Below are 22,112 nucleotides of genomic sequence, written 5' to 3'. Positions count from 1 at the left end.
GACTGAATTATGGGAGCTACTAATATTCGATAATAAAACCACATGAGCTAAATGTGGAGTCCGATATATACGCCTCATCGAGAGGACCCAATATACCCTACCAGAGGTATAGAGGCATGCTGGCGTGATCACTGAAATGATGCCCACATAGGGGACTTACAACCTACGTGGCTAGTAGTTCTGGGACTATTTGGGTACGTTGAACCCTAGTCCAACTCGGTATTTTACTACTCCCAATAGATTAAGTGGTTAACACATTATGACTGAATTTATGTATTATACTGGATAACTCAAATTGACATTCAAACTGAGAATGCGCAATAATATACTAATAATGACATATTCCATAACTGAGGCATGTATATCTAAAATAACTGAAATATCTGACCTAGCATGTGTAATTCAAGAACTAAAGAAATACATAGCTAGGGTTATAAAATTCATGCAAAAAATGATGTAACAACATGATAAACTAATTTGGAACATGTAAATAACTAATTCATGGTAATCTGCTGAAGTTCTGGAAACCCTAGGTCTAGTCATGATAAGGGAATCAAGAATCTGACTGAATTCTAGGGACCTAATGGGAGAAAGGAACCCACTAGTGAAATCGCACATACCTGGTGACGAATTCTATGGAGAAATCTTTCAATTTTGGGGCTGGAACTGATGGAATCTTAATGCGTTCTTGAACTAGGGTAGTCGCCTCTTTCTCTTCTTACGCTTCTAAATTTCTAAGTTTTGATTAATGATTTTGACGAAGGTAAGTTCTAGTTATGTTTCTAGGCTTAAACTAACTAAAACCTCATAATTTAGGGTCTAAACGACTTAGTTTAGGGGTTAAACGAAATAGGAAAAGACCCTCGACTTAACTGCTGTCATAGTGATCGACGGACCGTGGTCCTACCTACGGTCCGTCTTGGTCCTTCGTCGTTTGGCTCAGAGACTAGGATCTGTGAACCAAGATCCACAGACCGTGGTCCAACCTACGGTCGTAGGTATTGACCGTGGGTCGGGATCTTTGGGTTTTCTGGAGACCTTGATCCACGAACCGTGGGCCTACCTACGGTCGAGGTTTTCTGGGGGGTTTTTCTGTGGACCACGTTCCACGGATCTAGTCCACAGACCGTGGTCCAACCTACGATCCATAGGTGGCACCTGCACTTCTGGAAATCTGCATTCTGGTCTATATAGGATACTGGGTGTTACAAGCAGGCTTTCAGCCAATAGCCTTGCCCCAAGGGTTTGTGTCCATTTTGATATAGTCTCTTATCCAAAACACAAACTCAAGATTTGGAAAACAAAAACTTGTATTTTCTCTGAAAATTCATTAGCTTGAAAAGAAGGCCATTTTCAAGGAAGAACATTACTCAACTCAACAAAGGGACCTGATAGAGTGTTGAAGAATCTTTGTTGTAGTTTGTGCTTTGTGTCTTATATGCTTACATTGTAAATCTATTCCTGTATTATAAAGGAATTAGATCTTTGTTCCGTTCTACCAAAATTCTAAGTCAGTTAAGGTCAACTAATTTAGTGGGCAGCATTGTTGTTGCTTAGTCAAATTCTAAGTCATCTAGTGGTAGGTGAGTTAGTGGGCAGTGTTGTATCTGCTTAGTCGAATTCTAAATCATCTAAGAGTTAACTGATTTAGTGGGTAGTGTTGTATCTGCTTAGTTGAAGCCTAAGTTATCTAGAGTTGGGTAGCTTAGTGGGCAGTGTGGTATCTGCTTAGTTGCTTTCTTTGTAGTAGAGTTACTACATAGAGGGGGGAAGGGATTTAGAGGTAAATTCCTAGGTTGCAAGAAGTTGTAATCTGAATCGTTGTTCCATTTGAGTGAAATAGAGTTTGGGTTGAAAGCTTTTGAGGACAGGTCGTGATTTTCACCGCCCTTGAGCAAGGGGGTTTCCACGTAAAATCCTTGTGCAGATTTTACTTCAAACTGTTTACTTTTTGCATATATTTCAGTTACTGTTCTTGCAGAGTCAAGGGACCTGGTCCGTGACGTATAGTTTCCAACATTTACTTTCCAAGTTGATGTAGGTCGGTCATTAGTCTATTACAGAGTCTATATAGATGCATTATGCATTGATTGTAGAAGACTATTGACAATAGAATTCTAAGAATGTAGTTTCCATCTCTTCATGATGTGAACAGATTGTTAAATGTTGTGAGTAGTTTTGATTGTTTCTCTCAATTTTATTACTCTCTATATATAGCGAAGTAGTGGCAGTTACAGACTAGCTATTTGACAACACTAGACTATGTGGATAAGAATCTCAAGGCACTTGAAATGATAAAGTTAGTGAATTTCGTGGAGGTAGAGAGGTTGTTACCGAAAGACCCTTGGCTCCTTGATTTGGATCATGAAATCATTATCCCACAAAATCTCTTCTACCAGGAAAGTGAGAAAAGCACGTTGACATCATCTACGCATTCAGTGTGGAAAATACTCAAATAAATAAAACCATCTTTGATAATCAGATACATAAGCAGAATTAAAAAAAATATTCCTAATAACAAGAAGCAAGCACATTAAATCATGTAGATATTCATTTGATCATTCTCACTCGTGATTTGTTTTTTACTTCTTCAATTCAAAGGTTAATTTGAGTTTATTATTTTGATGATCACATGTGAAATCCCATGACACTATCCATGAACTTCAAAAGAAGTCATTATTCAATGAATCTTTTTTTAGAGTTTGAACTGATAAACTTCAAATTCTCAAAGTTTTGTCAGAACCCCTGCATAGTAAAACTCTGATACATTGTGCTGAGTTTTTTTTCCATATTTTCATTAAGGATATATCTATTCAAATTTCATTTCTTTATTAAAAAGTGGCTAAGGTTTGTATAGTTTTGAAATGATGGTTGAATGTTGGCGGTGTGAAAGTAGTTATCGTCCTTCCTCCACTCCCTTCTTTTTGTTGAATTGGATAATAATGCGCAAAATTACAGAGTAGGTAGAGCATTTGTCATTGGTAGTTCAGTAATTGTGTCTACCACATCATGCCTAACAAAAATAGTTCTTAATATGTCTACTCAAACCCGCTAACTGTCAAAATTCTATGTCTTTCAAAAACTTAGTCCTATCACCCTCCTTTGATTTTGCTATCTGTAGTTGTGGCTGATTGCTGGATTCATTAGTGATTGCATCGAAAACCTGCATTTAGAGACTAGTCAATGGTCATTATGAAAGATAAGAGTGTCTTCATCCCATGGGAAGGCAACGAAGTGTTTGATGCTGGTATACAAAATCACCAAGTAAAGATTCAACATACTTCACGTATATCGGGAAGGCAATGATATGGTCGATGCTTTGACAAAACACAATAAACTTAATTTTAGCTTCCAATGATAAACTGGAGCTTATGCTTTACAGTACCCCTGGTACTTACTTTCACTGTGTACTGTAATCATAAATAACGTTGTGAACTAACAACGAAGCAAGTACTATTGTACCTTTTCTTTCATTATCACCGACAACAATAGAAAGGTGTGGAAAAAAAATCTCTGCTTGCAAACGAGTTAACATAAATGAGCAGAGGATCATCAAAGCTAAGAAAGTCCAATCCGAACTCAAGTAGAAAAGCATGAAAACATAAATTTACCGTTCTGCAATTTCACAACCACTTATCGATACTACTGAAAAGTCTGCTAATATAACCAAATGTTCTCAACCTAATGCAATATAGGCACTTAGTAACAGACGATCCACCAGTTTCCTCCTTACTAGCTTATTATAAAGAAAAGGAAAAATCCCGCCAAGCAAGAATAGATCACTGTAACTTAAATGAAGCATTCATTTGAAGGGATTTAACAACAGAGATTTGAAGTTCTCACCAAGTTTAGAGACACTTCCTGTGAACAATTGAGGGCCCAAATTCATCATATTCCCTATTTGTTATACACATCTGCACGTGACGAAGATATTAGCAGTTAATTAAGAATTAACAAGAAGACAGTCACAGTTAGAACCAATTATTTGAGACTTAGGACTTAATCGGTTGATTTATTGATCCATCAAATAAAGCAAAAATAAACTAACTTGTTGGAAAGTACTGAGTGAAGCGAGAACTGATCCTCCTATCCAAGTGCTGTACTTCCTCTCGGGTGGTGCAAACACCTTGATCTTCGTGTGGCTCGGAGCAAGAGCAGTGATTTCCTTGGTCATACGTTCTGCTAAGCCAGGAAACAAAGTTGAGCCACCACTAAGCACAATGTTTGCAAATAAATCTTTCCTAATATCAGCATTGCATCTCATGATTGAGTTGTAAGCTTTTTCATGAATTCCCGTCGCTTCCATTCCAACCAATGATGGCTGGAATAAGGCTTCAGGACAACGGAACCTCTCAGCACCAATATTAATGATATGGCCAGAAGGAACCTCATAGCCCTTCTCAACTGATTTTGAACATTTTTTTGCCTTGTCAATCTCCTGTTCAAAATCCAGTGCAACATAAGCAATTGTTTCCTTCATATCACTAACAATTAGTGATGCACCAGCAATGATAGCTAGATGATAATAACTCTCCGTTTGTTTCACAAGATACTCGGTAAGATGATGACCGCCAAGATTTAACAATGAGATAGCATCGGAAATTGCATGTCCCTCATATACAGGGATAGTGTGGCTCACAGTATCACCAGAATCAACCACAATACCTTGTTGAAAAACAACAAATGAAATTAGTATTACTAACTAAAACAGTAGAAGAAAACTAGCTTATGTCGGTATTCAATTCTGCTTGACTCTTACCAGTTGTACGTCCATTAGCTAACAGAGAAAGAACAGCCTGATTTTCAACATACATGGCTGGAACATTGAATGTCTCAAACATGACTTGAGTCATTTTCTCTCGGTTAGCCTTGGGGTTAAATGGTGCCTCAGTCAGAAGAATGGAATGCTCCTCTGGAGCAACACGGAGTTCATGGTAAAACGTATAATGCCAGAGTTCCTCCATATCATCCCAGTTTCTTACTACACCACGTTCAATGGGATGTTTCAGAGTCAACACACCTCTTTTAGACAGAGCTTGATCACCAGCATAAGCAGCTTTTTGTCTAACCATGACGCCAGTATGATGAGGACGACCAACTATACTTGGGAAAACGGCCCTGGGAGAATCATCCCCAGCAAATCCAGCCTGAACAAATAAAGGACAGAGTTAACACCAATCATAGAACTGAAATTGCAATCAGTTTATTTCTAACTAACCTTGGTCATTCTACTTCCGCAGTCAATAACAAGTGTTTGAATATCCATGCCATCAGCCATCTTGTAACGACTTCAAATAAATAGTATTTATTTTGCGAATTCAGACATCACTGTTATATCTCCGGAGTCAAAGTTAAAATGGTTCATAAGATCGGCAAGAAATTTCAGATTGATGGAAAAATCTAAATTGATGGTTAATCAAACAAATTCGAAACTTACCTTTACCTGAAACGAATCAATTGATAAAATCAATTGATGAGAAAAAGCTAAGATTCAAACTCCTCAATCCCCATACAAGGCCATCATCTAGATTCTATTTTCTTGTATTAGAATTACTAAATTAGTAGTAATTAAAAAATAATCAATATGCCCTTTAACTTAGTTTTTGCTGATATTTATGGTCTCCAACTTTGGATGTGCACAAGTAGGCATCTAAATTTGTATAAAATTGAACAAATAGGCGCGCGCATGCATCCTACGTGGCATAATACACATTCGATAGGACGCCACGTAGGATTAACATGTCTATTTGTTTAATTTTATATAAATTTAAATGTCTATTTATTCACATTCAGAGTTAGAGGGCATATATGTCAGTTGAAATCAAATTTAAGGCATATTTATATATTATCCCAATTACCACATTTTACATAGTACGTAGCAATCCACGTATGTGCTCATCTCAAAATTGAGTGATATTCTTTATAATTAATTTCTTTAAATACTAATAGGCTATTCAAGTTAGTATATATTAGGAATTGAAGTCGCTTGTACTCCAAGGATTAAGAAAAATTAATTCGAGTCCTTGTAGGATTAAGAAAAAATAATTAAACCACCTATAAATAGAACAAGTCTGTTTATGAGTCCCCAAAATAAACAAAGACGTTTCTCACATCTAGAAATTATCTGTTATATAATGGATATTGAAGTTGATCATTATACTGCTTTGGATTTAGCCTCCGGTGAGGAAGGGGCAAAGCTTTCTGAAATCGACATATCGAAAGCCTATCGAAAGAAAGCATTAGAATTGCATCCAGACAAGAGACCCGATGATCCCATTAATGCTCGCTTCAACTTTCAAAAGCTTAAGGCTTCCTACGACATTCTTAAGGATGAGAAAAAGAGGAAGTTATTTGATGAGATGATCCAATTACGAAAATAACAACAACAAGATTCAAAGCGTAGAAAGATAATGCCAGAGCATATCATTGTACCTGATATTAATTTGGCTCGACTAGAAGAGGAGGAAAGAATTGCTATAAAACTTCTAGGCGAAATTGATAGAATTCGTGAAATATTGCTTTCAAAGAAAGAGTCACCAGACATGTGTGTTGACAAGGAAAAGGTGCTTAAGGTATCTTGGGATAAAATGGGTGAAGATTATACTTGCCAAAGACTGAGAGAGTTATTTAGTAATTTTGGTGTGGTTGAATATGTAATCATGAGTTCTAAGAAGAAACGTTAATATGCTCTTGTTGAAATGTCATCTAAGGACGACGCAGCTAAAGCCGCCTCTTGTGTCTTGGGCAATCTGTTTATTGTGCCTCTTCAGCCTACAATGTCATCTCCATTTTCTAACACAAGTGCAAACAATTAATATTCATAATTTGTAGGGTCGAGTTTAATCTAAAATATGATTTGTAATTGTTTTTCTGTATTAGCAAGGAGGTACATATATGCAGCTAGCTTATGCTTAGATATTTTGTTTATTTGACATACATAAAGTCTATATTTGTATTGTTTGTTTCAAACTCCCGAAGATTGTGGAGGTTTTTGATACATTGGTTTGCAATGTATATTTTTTCATTCTATTTTTTCATGTTTTACCGTCAACATTAAATACTCTTTCTCCAAATTATTTTCCAAGACTTAATACTAAACATCATGAATAGTTTGGTAAAATGCCTATATCAATAATTATTTTCTTAATGGGTGTGTCAAGTCAAACAAAGATAAGCAAAAGTGAACGTAGGGAATGGCAAAAAAACAAACAATCAGGTCATCGAAAAGGTAATTGCAACGTAGGGTTAGGCGTTTGGGCAATCCACATCGAATATAATAAATTTGATCTGGATTTTCGGCTTCAAGATTCAAGAAATTAAAATCCAAATCAAATCAAATAAGTTCGGATTGGATCGATTTTCTTAAGTTCGATTTCACATTAATCGATTTGGTTGTTTCAGATTTTAGTTTTGAGCCTGTAAGTTGAGTTTGTTCTTCTTACCAAAATACATTCATTGGGTTTATTACCAGAAACATTTATACGGCTTATTTGATCTTAGCACAAGAACGTGTAACTCCAAACTTGCCAATGAGTCAACTATGTTGTAGGCTCCTTCAGTTGCGCAAGAACTTGTACATCATTTCCTTTCCTGAACATTCCTTCGAATTGCTTCATTGCCAAGTTCATTACTACAGGTACTCTAGAATTACACCTCCAAAACTGTTGTTAAAACGAAGATCATGAGAACTTGAAGATGATGCAACTTACAAATCGACGTGTAGGCTTGAGAGTTGGTTTCCTGGGACAAGTAAACCTTTAAGAAACTTCCTTAAAGCATGTTAGAAGCAAGGGAAATGGATCGCAGATGTTTCAATTTCTTCACAATTAATTGTTACAAAAATCAGATTGTATGTTCCCTGAAAGGTCAGGGGCCAAGAAATCATGCCTCCTACCAATATTTTGCTGAATTAGGAAACAAAACAGATATAAGTCGCAGAGGATCTACCATTTTCATGGCTTACTAGCCAAATCACTTGAAATATGTTAAACCCGAGAAAAGTTAAATCAGCATGTTGATACAGAGCAGCTTAAAGTTTAGAATAACATACTGCTCTCGATGTTGAATATCACATCAAACAAAGAAATATATCTCTGCTGAAATAGCATTCATTTCCTGGAATTTAACTAGACAGGTTTTAAGTTATCAAACCACTCTTAGAAGCACACCCTGTTGATAATTGAAGGACCCATTTCATCATACTCAGCCTTCACTACACACATCTGCAAACCAAGTAGAAGTTGGGAATGAGACGTAGTCAATTAAATGACAGATCGATTAGCAAAATAAAGCAAAAAGAAACTAACTTTTTGGAAAGTACTGAGGGAGGCAAGAACTGATCCTCCTATCCAGGTGCTATACTTCCTCTCAGGTGGTGCAATCACCTTGATTTTCGTGTGGCTTGGAGCAAGTGCAGTGATTTCCTTTCTCATACGTTCTGCTATTCCAGGGAACATAGTTGAGCCACCACTAAGCACAATGTTTGCAAACAAATCTTTCCTAATATCATCATCGCATCTCATGATTGAGTTGTAGGCTTTGTCATGAATTCCTGTCGCTTCCATTTCAACCAATGATGGTTGAAAGAGGACTTCTGGGCAACGGAATGTCTCAGTACCAATATTAACTACTTCTCCATCAGGAAGCTTATAGCCCTTCTCAGTTGATTTTGAGAAATTTTTTGCCTTCTCAATCTCTTGTTCATAATCCAGTGCAACATAAGCAATTGTCTCCTTCATATCACGAAATATATCTATATCTCTTTCCCAACCGTTAAATACATTAAGACCATCCTTGACAAACTTAACGAGACACCATGTAAGATCAAGACCACCAAGATCTAACCGTGAGATAGCATGGGGAAGTACATGTCCTTCATAGACAGGGACAGCGTGTGTCACACAATAACCCGAATCAAGCACAACACCTTGTTGAAAAAACAACAAACCTTGATCATTTCAGTTCCAAACTACCTCTTTTAGCCAGAGCTTCATCACCAACATAGGCATCTCTTTGTCCCATTCCAAGCGTGATGCCAGTATGACGAGGACGACCAACAATACTTTTGATAACAGCCCTTGGAGAATCATCCCCAGTAAAGCCTGCCTAAAGAATCAAAGGAACAATTTATATAGTTAACACCAAGCATAGAGCTGAAATTGCAAGCAGCTTTACTAACTAACCTTGATCATTTCAGTTCCGTTGCCCATAACAAGTGTTCGAATATCCATCCCATCAGCCATCTTGTTAGGACTTCAAATGTTAATTTTGCAAGTATAATTTAGGTGAGACGTCACTGGTACAAACACGGAATCAAATTGGAAAAATTTTCATAAGATCAGTTCAGTCTGTGCGAAATTTCTGAGATCTCCTTTTAAGTTCCTTTCAGGCTCAAGGTGAGATAGATTTTCATATTTCCAGTAGAAGTCACCACCAGGCACCAGCTAATAAATAGCACATTGAAAAGACAGCAAAATGCTGAAAAATTGCTGCAAAAATACTCAATCATTCATATAGAATAACAGCTAAGAATCACTAAACTTAAGGAAGCATGAATTGATTTACTTTTATAATCACGTGGAAACGGTGACAAAGCCAGAAATTCTAATATGGGAATTCAAAAAAACTGATATACTAAAAGTTTTCTCGGAGATTCAACATCATACTAAGTTTCAAACAAATATGGGGCTTAATTTTAGGCTTGAAATAAGGAGTTACTGGTATTGAATGTATATTGCTATAAAAATTAATGAGTTACATATCTAAATTTTGCAATAGGATCATAGAGAACATCATACTCCAAAAGCTCCTCCAAACAATTTCAAGTAGTACACGACGAAAAATTTTGATGCGCGTTTCATATTTTAACTATTAAACTTCCATGAAGTAGACTCATTTTCAAGAGCTTTTTCATCTCTCGCATACCTCTCAGCAAATTACCCCAAATATTTTGTCTTATATTGAATACGGTTTCTTTTAGTCTAGAAGGGGCTATAGTTTTGGGTTAATAGGAACACCCACTAGTTTAGATATGAATTTCACAAAATGGTGATACTATTCGGGGTCAGGTGTTTAACGGGATAATATCTCAAATAATCATTCAATTATAGACTCTTTTCTCAAAAAGTTACTCAACTTTGATCTTTAACTCAAAAGTCATTCAATTATGGACTATTTTCTCAGAAGTCGCTCAATTATGGGTGGTTTGCTTACAAAATCACTCAACTTATTAATTGATTTTTTTTAATTAAAATTTATTGTCATGAAAATTTTATTTCTAACCAATTTTTTTTTAAAATAAAAAGATATCCATTTAAATCATTTCATGACCCGCCCACCTGATCAACCCGTTTAAAAATATAATATTGATTTTTTTATATTTAAAAAAAATCATAAATCAGAAAAATTATTTTTAGGGTTAAATTTAGAACAATTCAGTAGTGTTGCTGTTAGGTTAGTTTTTACCCTTACTCCCCTTAAAAAAGTTATGATCATTTCATGCTAAAAATCAGCCATGTATATTTTGCATAAGTAGCCCTCAAACTATATTCAAAATCTCAGACTATGGTCATAGTACCCCCTAAATAATTTTAACATAGAATAAATACATCATAAATATTGATTTATGTGGCATAAAGAGTGTGCACACTCTTTTGAAGGCAATTGAAGGTTACATAGACAATTTTAAAAGAAATTAATTGGTACAAATTTCAGTTTTTAATTGGACGTTACTTAATTAATTACATCTAAGGTAAGTTTTGGTCTAAATTTTTACGATGTAAGCCAAATTTTATATTTTAAAATTTTCGTAGTAGTTTTTGTACGAAAACATAATCATTAGTTTCACTAATCAGAACGTACGTTCTTACTCTTTTTAAATAACTTTTATTTATGATCAAATAAGATCTGTTATTTACGTAATCAGAACCCATATCATAGGTATAAGACATAAATATGCCTTTTTAACTTGGTCTTAACTGACATTTGTGTCCTCCAACTTTGAATGTAAACAAAATAGGCACTTATAAGTCTTGTACAAAATTGAATAAGTAAACACACGTGCCTACGTGGCATAATACACTAGGATGCCACATGTTGGTCACGTAGGACTTATATGCATACTTATTCAATTGGCCTAACCCATCGGTGGCCCCTAAAGTTGGCACGAAGTTTCACTTAGACACCTAAACTGGGCGATATTCATTTTAAACCCCTCATGTAGGATCTCTTTGTGCCATTTTGACACTTTTCGCTGATATGACTGTGTGAGTGTAATACACTCAAAGTCAGCGCGTGAAGAGCTTTTTTTAGGCCAAAAATTATTTTTAAAACACTGTAATCTTCTTCCCTCTTTCTTTGTGATTATCTCACCCACCACACACCATCAACCCACTGCCGCTGCATCTTCGCCATTAATCTTATTAAAATTGAAGTACTTTTAAATTTTTGAGATCTGAAAATCACCACAACCATTATCTTCTTCTCATTCTGTTTCTTTAGATCCAACAATTAAATTTCAACGCCACGAAATAATTACAATATTTCTTGTTCACATATTTGAATCCTTTGCACATACGAGAAATGCAAAAGAAATAATTCTTCCATTGTTAGTTATAACTGATTTTGTTAGAAGTAAAGAAGAGAAAAAAATGTGCTTTTATAAATTAATGTTTTCAATGTAATTAAATTCTTTTGAAAATGTTTCTTGAAAAGACAATAGAGTGAAAAAGGGGTTGAGGTTGGGGTAAAGAGAATGGACGATCTAGTGGGGGTGAAGGAGCAGTTGGGGTTGGGATGTGTGGGGTGGAGAAGACGCCTGGGTTGGTTGGGTGAAGAAGACAAGGGTGAGTTTCTTGAAAATTAGAAGTGATGAATTTCTTTTTACTTAAAAGTCATTAGTTTAAGAATTATTTTTACATATATGATATGTGTCTTTGCTTAATTCGTTACTTTGACACGTCATCGACAAGTGAATTACAAACACTTTGTATTTTGGATGATTATTAAAAAAGTGTCAAAATGACACAACAGAACCCTACATAAGGTGTCTATAATGAACAAAACTTAGTTAAGGTGTCTAAGTGAAACTTAGTGCCAACTTTAAGGGGCCACCGATGGGTTATGCCTATTCAATTTTAAACTAACTTAAATACTTATTTATGCACACCCAAAGTTGAAGGATATAGATTCAAGCGAAAGTCAAATTAAGGGCACATTTATCTATTATGCCTATATCATAATCCTACCTTCTCTTTTTTGTATAATCATGTGGTATACATCCAAAACCTTTTAAAGCACAGATTAGAATAAACCAAATGAGTTGCAGTAGAAATATGAACTAAAGCATTTAATATTCAAATCTTGAATCCGCTCTCTAACTGAGTCCTCCCTGATATCGACAGAAACAAAATGGACACTTTAGCATGTTGATACAGAACAACTAAAAACTAAAAGATCATACTGCTCTTGATGTTGAATAGCACATCAAACAAAGAAACATATCTCTGACTGCAATAGCATTCATTTCCCTGGAATTTAACTCGAAAGGTTTTAAGCTATCAAACCACTCTTAGAAGCACATCCTGTTGACAATTGAAGAACCGATTTCATTATACTCAGCCTTTGCTATCCACATCTGCAAACCAAGTAGAAGTTGGGAATGAGAGACATAGTCAATTAAATGACAGACGTAGTCAATTGAATGACTGATCGATTAGTAAAATAAAGCCAAAAGAAACTAACTTTTTGGAAAGTACTGAGGGAGGTTAGAATTGATCCTCCTATCCAGGTGCTATACTTCCTCTCAGGTGGTGCAATCACCTTGATTTTCGTGTGGCTCGGAGCAAGCGTAGTGATTTCCTTGCTCATACGTTCTGCTATGCCAGGGAACATAGTTGAGCCACCGCTAAGCACAATGTTTGTAAATAAATCTTTCCTAATATCAACGTCACATCTCATGATTGAGTTGTAGACTTTGTCATGAATTCCTGCCGCTTCCATTCCACCCAATGATGGTTGAAATAGGACTTCAGGGCAACATAATCTCTCTGCACCAATATTGATGACTTCTCCATCAGGAAGCTCATTGACCTTCTCAACTGATTTTGAGCAATTTTTTGCCTTGTTAATCACCTGTTCAAAATCCAATGCAACATAAGCAATTGTCTCCTTCATATCATAAAACATCTCTGTACGTTCCCAACGGACAATTTCATTAAAACTATACACGAGATAACTATTGAGAAATTTTTTAAGATCATGACCACCAATATCTAACCGTGAGATAGAATGGGGAAATACATGTCCTTCATAGACTTGGATAGCGTGTGTCACACAATAACCAGAATCAAGCACAATACCTTGTTGAAAAAACAACAAACGAAATTAGTGTGACTGACTAAAACAGTAGAGAATCAGCCTATATTGGCATTAAAATCTGCTATTTACCAGTTGTACGACCATTAGCTAACAGAGAAAGAACGGCTTGGCTTGCAACATACATAGCTGGAACATAGAGTGTCTCAAACATGATTTGAGTTGTTTTCTCTCGGTTTGCCTTGGGGTTAAATGGTGCCTCAGTTAGAAGAACGGGATATTCCTCAGGAGCGACACCAAGTTCATTGTAAAATGTGTGATGCCAGAGCTTCTCCATAGCATCCCAGTTTCTTACAATGCGCTGTTCAATGGGATATTTCAGAACCAAAAGACCCCTTAATACCAGAGCTTCATCACCAACATAGGTATTCTTTAGTTCCATTCTGGAATGACGAGGACTACCAACTATACTTCTGATAACAGCCCTTGGAGAATCATCCCCAGCAAAGCCAGCCTAAAGAAACGAAGGACACAATTAACACCAAGCATGGAGCTGAAATTGCAACCACTTTATTTCTAACTAACCTTGGTCATTCAAGTTCCGTTGTCAATAACCAGTTTTTGAAGAATATCCATCCCGTCAGCCATCTTGTAAGGATATCAAATATTCATTTTGCAAGTAGAATTTAGGTGAGACATCACTGGTACAAATACGGAGTTAATAAAATTGGATATATTTCATAATATCAGCTTAGTCTGCACAAATTTTCCGCTTCTCCTTATAGATTTCTTTATACGAAGGAGATTCAACAAGTTATATATGTTGGGATATATACTATTAACCATGTGTTAAGAAATAATATTTATTATAGAATAAATATTTGCTCAATTTTAATAGATCATATATTCGTTTATGGTGTCTGTTTACTTATATAGTAGATGATTTAGTGTGTAGAGTTTTAGCTTATACACAAAGGATTAAATTATCGGTTCTTATAAGTATAAAGTTTTTTGTTCACAATCTAGGATGGAAATTGGACATGCCATCGGTACGATTGTAGCACAAGATTATATGTAATTAATCTTGATTATGGGAACGGTATAGTTCCAACTTCTTGTGCTAGTGCATTTTGTATGTATTGAACTGGACCGAGTAGAGATAGTTGTTTTAGACTAACAGACAAAACATATTCTCTAAACTATTAAATGTACTTACATTCTTAATCCTGATATAACTATTATAATCTGTATATATTAATTATCGTTTTGTTTTATTAAAAGGTGAGATTCTGAGATGAGTCAATATGCCTGGTAAGTTGGATGATAATAATTAATATATATTGGTGAAATAATAAGTTAGTTGATGGAATCCATGTCTCGTTATAGGGATTGATTGATATGCCTTTTTGAGAAACTTATAAGTTTTCATCGTGTCAAACCTTGCAAGTGGATTATGAATCCGACACATGAAATAAGTTAAGTAGTGCTCTAAAGGAAATTAATCATTAAGTTAAATTCGTCAGTAGTTTAATTTATTGATTAGTATCTGAAATCTTAACATAGGGAATTACATAAGTGTTTAATGGAGAATTACGAAATATAAAAAGAGGAGTGCAATTACGAATTTTTAGTGGAATGATTTGTAATTTATTATGGTAAGAATAATTCAAATTAATTATTTGGAATTATTTCCATAATAAGAAACCTCAGTAATTAATTATGTGTCCCTTCAGTGCTCATATTTAACTAGAACTCAAAATCTTATTTCTTAGGGGGAAAAGGAACAGGCGTGTGTTTTCTTCTCCTTTTTGGATTGGGGAAGAAATCTCTATAAATAGAGATTCTCCTAACCTAGAAAAAGATGGATTAGTTTTCTATTCGATACTTGCCCACCCAAGTATTGAGAGAGTTTAGATGTGATCACTGTAGAAGACCATAGCTATCTTGTAGATTCACTTGAAGGACTGTCTAGGGAATTCGCTTGAAGGTATCTGTTCACGCTTCAAGAGTTATTTATCAAATTAAATTTCAATATGTTTATGTGTTCTAGCATGATTATGTGGTCTAGCATAAACAATATTAGTTATCTATTATTCATGTAAGCCGTAAGATTCTAGTATGCTTCCGTTGTGCATATAGTTTTCCAACAATATATATACACGCAGGGGCGGATGTACAGTGTGCCGAGGGGGTTCAATAAAAAAATTACATTGTATATATAAGATCGATTTTTCTGTTTACGTGTATATATTTAAAATTGAACCCCCTGAGCATATGTCAAAGGAGTAGCTTAATGGTAAACTGAGTTCAAGAAAGCGTGTTTTGTGGGCTTGGTCGCGGGTTCGAATCCAGCGAGCAGCAACCTTTTTTTTCTAACTTTGAAGCATTTTTGCTGGCCTAAATTTTAAGTGTTTTTATTAAAAAATAAATAGAACAACGACAACGTTTCATTAATGACTAAAATTTTATATTTTAAATCTTTAATTGAAAAGTCAACAAATAAAAAACCGTCTCTTTTCTAGGGATTTCAATATTCTAATTTTTTTCCTCCTAGTCTTCTCTTTCAACTAGAATACTGCCTCTCGTTTTGCTGCTCGCCTGATGCCTGATCCTGCTTGTTGTCGCTGCCGCTGGTGGTCCTCCGATCTCCGCGGATCATATCATTCTACCCTCCATTCGTGATTCGACCATTGATGGCAACCTCTGTAAGTTCTTGTATTTTGTGTTTTTTTTAAAAAAAAAATCATAATTCTATATGTGCAGTGTGCCAAAAGAATTTTTGTGAGTTTTTGCTTTGGTTTGTGTTTATTGTCAGCCTTTCTAATGTTAAATTTGTGCTTGCTCTCCATTTGCACTTTCAGGAGCCGGAAACAATTCTAAAGGAATTGAAGAACTTGTAGAATTTTTGAATGAGTTGTGCTACTTTATTATCATTTTATAGATATGTACTTTAAATTTGTTTCTTATGATAAGTTGTAATTGTAAGAAATTATTTGAACTAAGGATTTTTTTGTCAACCCGTTTGTTATTCAATCTGTTCATATATGATCCGACCCGTTTATTTATGGATATTTTTAGTGTGATTAATTTTTTTTGAACCCCTTCGATAGAATTTCTGGCTCCGCCACTGCACACACGTATCTAACAAACTTTACCTATATACGCAGAACATGAAATCTATCAAACCTAAATTTCAAACAAAAACAATAAGAAATACAAAGTACCTTTAGGGAGATGAATCCAATGCTAATTAATTCAGTAAACAGTATAAGAAAGTGTAATTGTAAATTCAAATAAAACTCAATTTTCAAATCAAAATTATCATTATTGCTCTTTGACCAATTCTTTCTTTCTATTTTTTTCCTTTATGGAAAAATTATTGCTTCAACTAACTCAAAGAGGTAAAATTTGTATAAATTTGAGCCAGGTTTCTGTATTTCATTTTTTTTCTCAATTTTAATCAGGGAAATTTTCAAAGGGTTTAGATGCTTGAAATAAGGAGATACTGGTATTGAATGTATATTGCTATAAAACTGAATATGTTGCTTTGCGAGTTACATATCTAAATTATTGGGTGCTCACGCAAATATCCTGAACTACCATGGGCTCATAGTAAAATACCCCTACTGGAATATGACATGCTGATACAACTTTAGGAGAACCACATAAATCACCACGCACATGAAAATAATTTGATTGACTAAGTTAAAAGTCCCTCCTAAACTATTAACATTTTGCGAGTTTCATATCTTCCACGTGTCTCTCATCAAATTACCCCAAATATTTTGTTTCATATTGAATAGGTTTCTCTTAGTTTAGAGGGGGATATAATTTAGGAGTAATAGAAGCACCTCATAGTTATATGTTCCATGTTATTCTTGTGAGTTTTCACATCTTATCTTAGTTCTAAAAGCTTGTAAATAACAAACTCAGACATTATAAAAAGGTTATTAATTTAAAATTTGTTTCGCACATAAAATGGTTCTGAATCACACAAAAGCGAAGACACAAAGGCATATGTAGTACATAAGTTATGGGTTCATCCGTAGTAACTTTGGCTCAGACCATTGAATAAGAACAAAAATTTCACGAAATAAATCAAAGACTAATAGATATCGAACCTAATAGACAGAGTAGGTTATGGTAGAATTCTGAACCTAATACATTCATTTGCTTGAATTCAACTAGGGAATATTTAAGTTATCAAACCACGATGAAAATCCTGTGAACCAACACAGGACCACATTCATCATACTCGGCCTTCGGTATCCACATCTGCACAACAAGTAGAAGGTATTCAACAAGACATTCACAATTACAACAAATGGATCATCAATGAAAAATCATTATCCTATCAATGGAGCATCAATATCATCCTACCAATATAGCATCATCATCCTATCAATGGAGCATCAACATCATCCTGCCAATGGATCATCCTACCAATGGATCATCAATGAAGAATCATCATCCTATCAATGGAGCATCAACATCATCCTACCAATAGAGCATCATCATCCTATTAATGGAGCATCAACATCATCCTACCAATGGAGCATCATCATCCCATCAATGAAGCATCGTCATCAACATAACACTGACGAGAAAGTCATCATCATTATAGCATCATATCAAGTCATCATCTACTGCATCAAAATTGATGGAGGTTGACGTCAGAACATTTATGGAAAAGAACATTTGATGAATATGGTAAAACGTATCACTTCTCTATTTAAATTACAGTTTCTGCTAACAAGTTTGTTTATTTATTTGTCGAGAGCATTCAAGAGGATGAATTCTCAAAATCAAACCACAGGTGCAGACGACATCAGAAAGATGCAGCACGATGTGGAACTTTTTCTTAGCGCGAGCTAAGGAGCAAATTATCGAGCCATCCACCTCGTTACAGTTGCATAATCATCGAGTCATCCACCTCGTTACAGTTGGACAATCATCGAGTCATCCACCTAGTTACAATTGGATAATTATCGAGCCATCCACCTTGTTACGTTGGATCATTATCAAGCCATTTGTCTCGTTGCAGAGATCATCGGAGTTTGCCATGCACAAAACAAGTAATGACATCTCCAAATCCTCAGCAAATCATGAGTTGTAATGAACATGCGGTGTTCGAAAGCGATATCTATTATCTTTTACTCTCAATACTTCTTTATTTTCTCATCTAGTTGAAAAAATGTTTACGCCTATCCATTAAGATATACTCATTTGTTACATGAAAGATCTTTCTTTATTTTTTTACTCTAGACGCTAGCTAAAGCGACATTATGTCTACTAATTATTTACTTTGAGTGTGCAGACATATATTGAACATACCTATATGACATCTTTCAAAAACAAGAGTGATTTTAAAACACCAAGACAATGTAGTATCCACAGAAACATGCTAGAAGATATCTGAAAAGTATCGAGCGGACGACATCAACAAGGATGCAACATAACATGAAACTTTTTCTTAGCAGCGAACTGGGACATAGTCCGAAGAGTATCAAACTCTTAGGATGCGAGCTGAGGAGTAATTTCCACCACAATCAAACCACACCCCTTTCAGAAGGCATGTGGGTTTTACTTTGGATTTATCGGTTTCAATTTTGCATCCAAAATTTTTTTGGTTCATCGAAAGCAGTTTTCCAATCCAAGTGACAATGCACCAAGAGCTTTGGAAATTATGTCCGTGCAAGTTCTTAATTATGGGTGTGAAGCACGCCACATTCATGGCTAAGAGGTTGCAAACCTCCTTTTCATACTCGACTTACTTTGTCACTTTTCCAGAACCAAAAGTTATCTTGCCTAATAGATTTCTTTTTTAACCGATTGAGTCAAACTACAAACAACATGATTCCCAAAGGTTGGGGGATATGTAGGCGGGACCAGTGTTGAAAACTCGATTGTACTCTGACGTTCGCTCTTAAATCTTATTCCCAAGCGTTTTGGTCTCTTCATAATTTGATAACGGGATGACTTTTAAGTTCTTTCAAAATCGTGCGTCAAATCAAGCGTGTCGAACTATAAGTGGCCTGAATTCTCATATAGCCTGAGATATGTAGGAAACCCATTTTCGGGGTTCGGTCATAATTCTTAAAGTCCGTACCAAAGTCCCTCTCCTAAAGGATGAAGATGTGGTCGGTAAAAATTGGATTCGTCAATTTCATTTGCCTCAAATTTCTTTCATCAATCCAAATCAAACGAGGGACAATTGTTGACACCCAATTTTGGCCCTCCATAGTATAAATTAATCATCTGGCTTCTTAAATTCCAAACAATTTGAAATAATTAGTTTTTATAAAGTTCAAAATAATTCTCAAGTATTTGAAGTAAATTTGGTCGTTTTTTTTTATATAATTAGTTTATTTTATAAATATTTAAAAATTGTCTCGAAGAGATTGCATTTTTAATTAAATATTTGGTTAATTAGTTTAGTTTAAGAATTATTTAGTTTATTAAGTTAATTATTTTATTTCGTTAAGATTAAGAAGCTCGTTAATTAATTAATAATAATTCATCTTATTTAGTAATTAGTGTAATTTAAGCTAAATTCTTATTTCTCGTTGGCCATAATTGCAATACATTGGACCTTTCCTTCAATTGCGATTTTAACCAATCTTGCTTTATAACTTGAACCAATTTTTAAAGAGACCAAAGTTTGGGCTATTTCAGCTAATCCAATTCAAGCAGCATACCTGATCCAATTTCCCTTCTTTTATTTTTCAGCCCAAACACCCTTCAGAAGCAACAATTCAATACAATTCCCAGCCCTTTTTTAGCCCATGACCCGGCCCAACTCGTTGATGAACAAAACAAACCCAGAAGTAATCCAATTCTCTCCAACGTTAAAGACGATAGCAACACAGACGGAGAATACATGGTAATACACAATGATTTCGAACGACCTCAACGATAGCAGCAAACGATGCCTGCTCGATTCTAACTCTAACGACGAGCGAACGGAGGCAGACGAAAAGCAGCGAGAAAAGCGTACACTTTGTCTTCTTTGTCAGACGTCCTCTCTATTTTGTACGACTCCAGCAGCAAAAGCACCTGTCAGCCCAGTTTTCGTCCTTGTGGCCTCAAGATTGATCCACGTATTGCTTCAAGGACAACCAATTTAATCCTAGGCGTCCACCTCTTCTCAATCAGTTGCAATTTGTTGAAATTAGTACTAGTGGAAGTTGTCCAGCCTTATCTCTTAAGGAAATTTTGAATTTCAAATTGAAGAAATCATCCGAAATTCCCTCATCTTTTCCCCCCATAACTTTCCTTAATCTCCTTCTATACAAACCTCCCTTCTTCTTCGTTGGGGAGGGTTGGAGGAAAATTTGAAAAGTTGGTGTTAAGATATAAAAAAAGAGGGGAAAAGGGTCAAAAATACCCCTCGACTTTGTTTTATTGGTTGATTATTCCCTTATCGTTAAAATGAAGTTAGTTTTACCCCTATCGTTACTAATTTCACCATATATACCCCTCATTTGATGAAAAGCCCCAAATTGACTTAAATTACCCAATTTGTTTACAATAACCCATTTTTTTCATTTAACCATAACCCGACCCACTAAACCAAATGCATACCAAATTAAAACCCCAAACCCATGGCCCAACCCCTCTAATCATAACCTGATTTTGGCTTCTTGAAGATTTTTTTTAAAAAAAAAAAACTTCTTGAAGATCTGTTATCTTCGTGGTGTGATTTTTTGCACATGGTTAACTTCTTGATTATCCCTGAAAATCCAAATTCTGCTCCAGTTATGTTGAGGATCCATGTACATTTGTCGATCTTTTCGTATCAAATGATGATTTGTAAGTCACAGTCACTTTCCTAAGAAGCTTTTTTTATTTTCTTTATTTAGATTGAAAAGCAACAGTACTATTGTTCTTCAATTTGCTTCTTTTCTAGGACACTGTTGATGAGATCATGTGCATTCTACCCTAAATTTGGGTTGGAGCTTTTGGCATTTTCCCAGTGCTTTTAAAGATAGGAGAAGTACGAACAACAAGTAGTTCTGGTGACTTGGGTTGTGAAATTTTTGGACTCAAATTAACGGGTGGAGAAATACTCAGCGATACAGAGCTAATTGGAGAATCCAAATCAGAACTGGAAGATGAGTACGACGAAGATGAGCTTGACCCACCAAAATTCTTCACCTTAACGACGACCATCTATAATTAGATTATCTATTGAATTGTAACATCCGACAATTTGAAGTGGCTTAGAAGAAGCTTGAAATTGGAAGTAGTCATTTTTTTGGAAAAATTCAGAATCTGGAAATTTTTTTTGGCCAAGTGTGGAAATCAGTGAGTTTTTGGCCAACTTTGAGTAGTCTTAACTCCTAGCTCAGGATGAGTTAGGAGTAGTTCCAGTTATGGTTGTGAAGCTTGTGGAATGATCTTTCCAACGCCACCGAGTTTGCTCGATTCCGAGTTCATATGAGCGAGTTATGCCCTTTGAAAGTTGAGGTAGTTGGCAGGGAGTCCGTCCGAAAATTTAAGGGCATTTTGGTCTTTTCACAAATCAATTGTTTTGGTTATATTAAAGTGTTAGACTGATTTTAGATCAGTTTGTCTCATTTTTTTTTAAGAGTAAAGAGCTAGGGCTTGGGAGAGAAGAGAGAAAGAAGAGAAGGAAGAGGAGAAAGAGAAGAGCAATCAAGGAGATCATCGTGGATTTTCGTCGGGGGTGATCCCTATCAAGGTATGTGAGTTCTTTAGTGTGGGTTGATCCTTTCCCCCACACACCAAGCTCATTTTAGATTTGAGAAAAGATTGGATTTGTTGTTGAAGTTGTT

General features: G+C 35.4%; 1 protein-coding gene and 3 pseudogenes across 1 annotated transcript; 1 reads left to right on the top strand and 3 right to left on the bottom strand.

The window, feature by feature from the left end:
* Positions 1–3,848: 3,848 nt before the first annotated feature.
* On the bottom strand, positions 3,849–5,290 carry LOC125853101 (actin-104-like). The gene is made up of 4 exons (XM_049532769.1): positions 5,219–5,290; positions 4,760–5,147; positions 4,049–4,665; positions 3,849–3,914 (listed from the first exon to the last, which is right to left on the bottom strand). Exons 1-4 carry the CDS (start codon positions 5,276–5,278, stop codon positions 3,849–3,851), a joined length of 1,131 nt encoding a protein of 376 aa, XP_049388726.1. The 5' UTR covers positions 5,279–5,290.
* Positions 5,291–6,114: 824 nt separating this feature from the next.
* On the top strand, positions 6,115–6,815 carry LOC125853140 (uncharacterized; annotated as a pseudogene).
* Positions 6,816–8,156: 1,341 nt separating this feature from the next.
* On the bottom strand, positions 8,157–13,962 carry LOC125853099 (actin-100-like; annotated as a pseudogene).
* Positions 13,963–17,517: 3,555 nt separating this feature from the next.
* Positions 17,518–22,112, bottom strand: part of LOC125853139 (actin-100-like) — a 38,697-nt pseudogene continuing 34,102 nt past the window's right edge.

Source organism: Solanum stenotomum, unplaced genomic scaffold (assembly GCF_019186545.1).
Source record: "Solanum stenotomum isolate F172 unplaced genomic scaffold, ASM1918654v1 scaffold9649, whole genome shotgun sequence".
NCBI lineage: Eukaryota > Viridiplantae > Streptophyta > Magnoliopsida > Solanales > Solanaceae > Solanum > Solanum stenotomum.
This window is presented reverse-complemented; position numbering and strand designations above follow the sequence as displayed.

Excerpts from the sequence above, each read along its gene's own strand:
- LOC125853101 (XM_049532769.1), bottom strand. The coding sequence starts at position 5,278 with ATGGCTGATGGCATGGATATTCAAACACTTGTTATTGACTGCGGAAGT. Across the intron at positions 5,148-5,218 it reads GCGGAAGTAGAATGACCAAG|GCTGGATTTGCTGGGGATGA; the intron begins GTTAGTTAGAAA and ends TTATTTGTTCAG. Across the intron at positions 4,666-4,759 it reads AGCTAATGGACGTACAACTG|GTATTGTGGTTGATTCTGGT; the intron begins GTAAGAGTCAAG and ends TTTTTCAACAAG.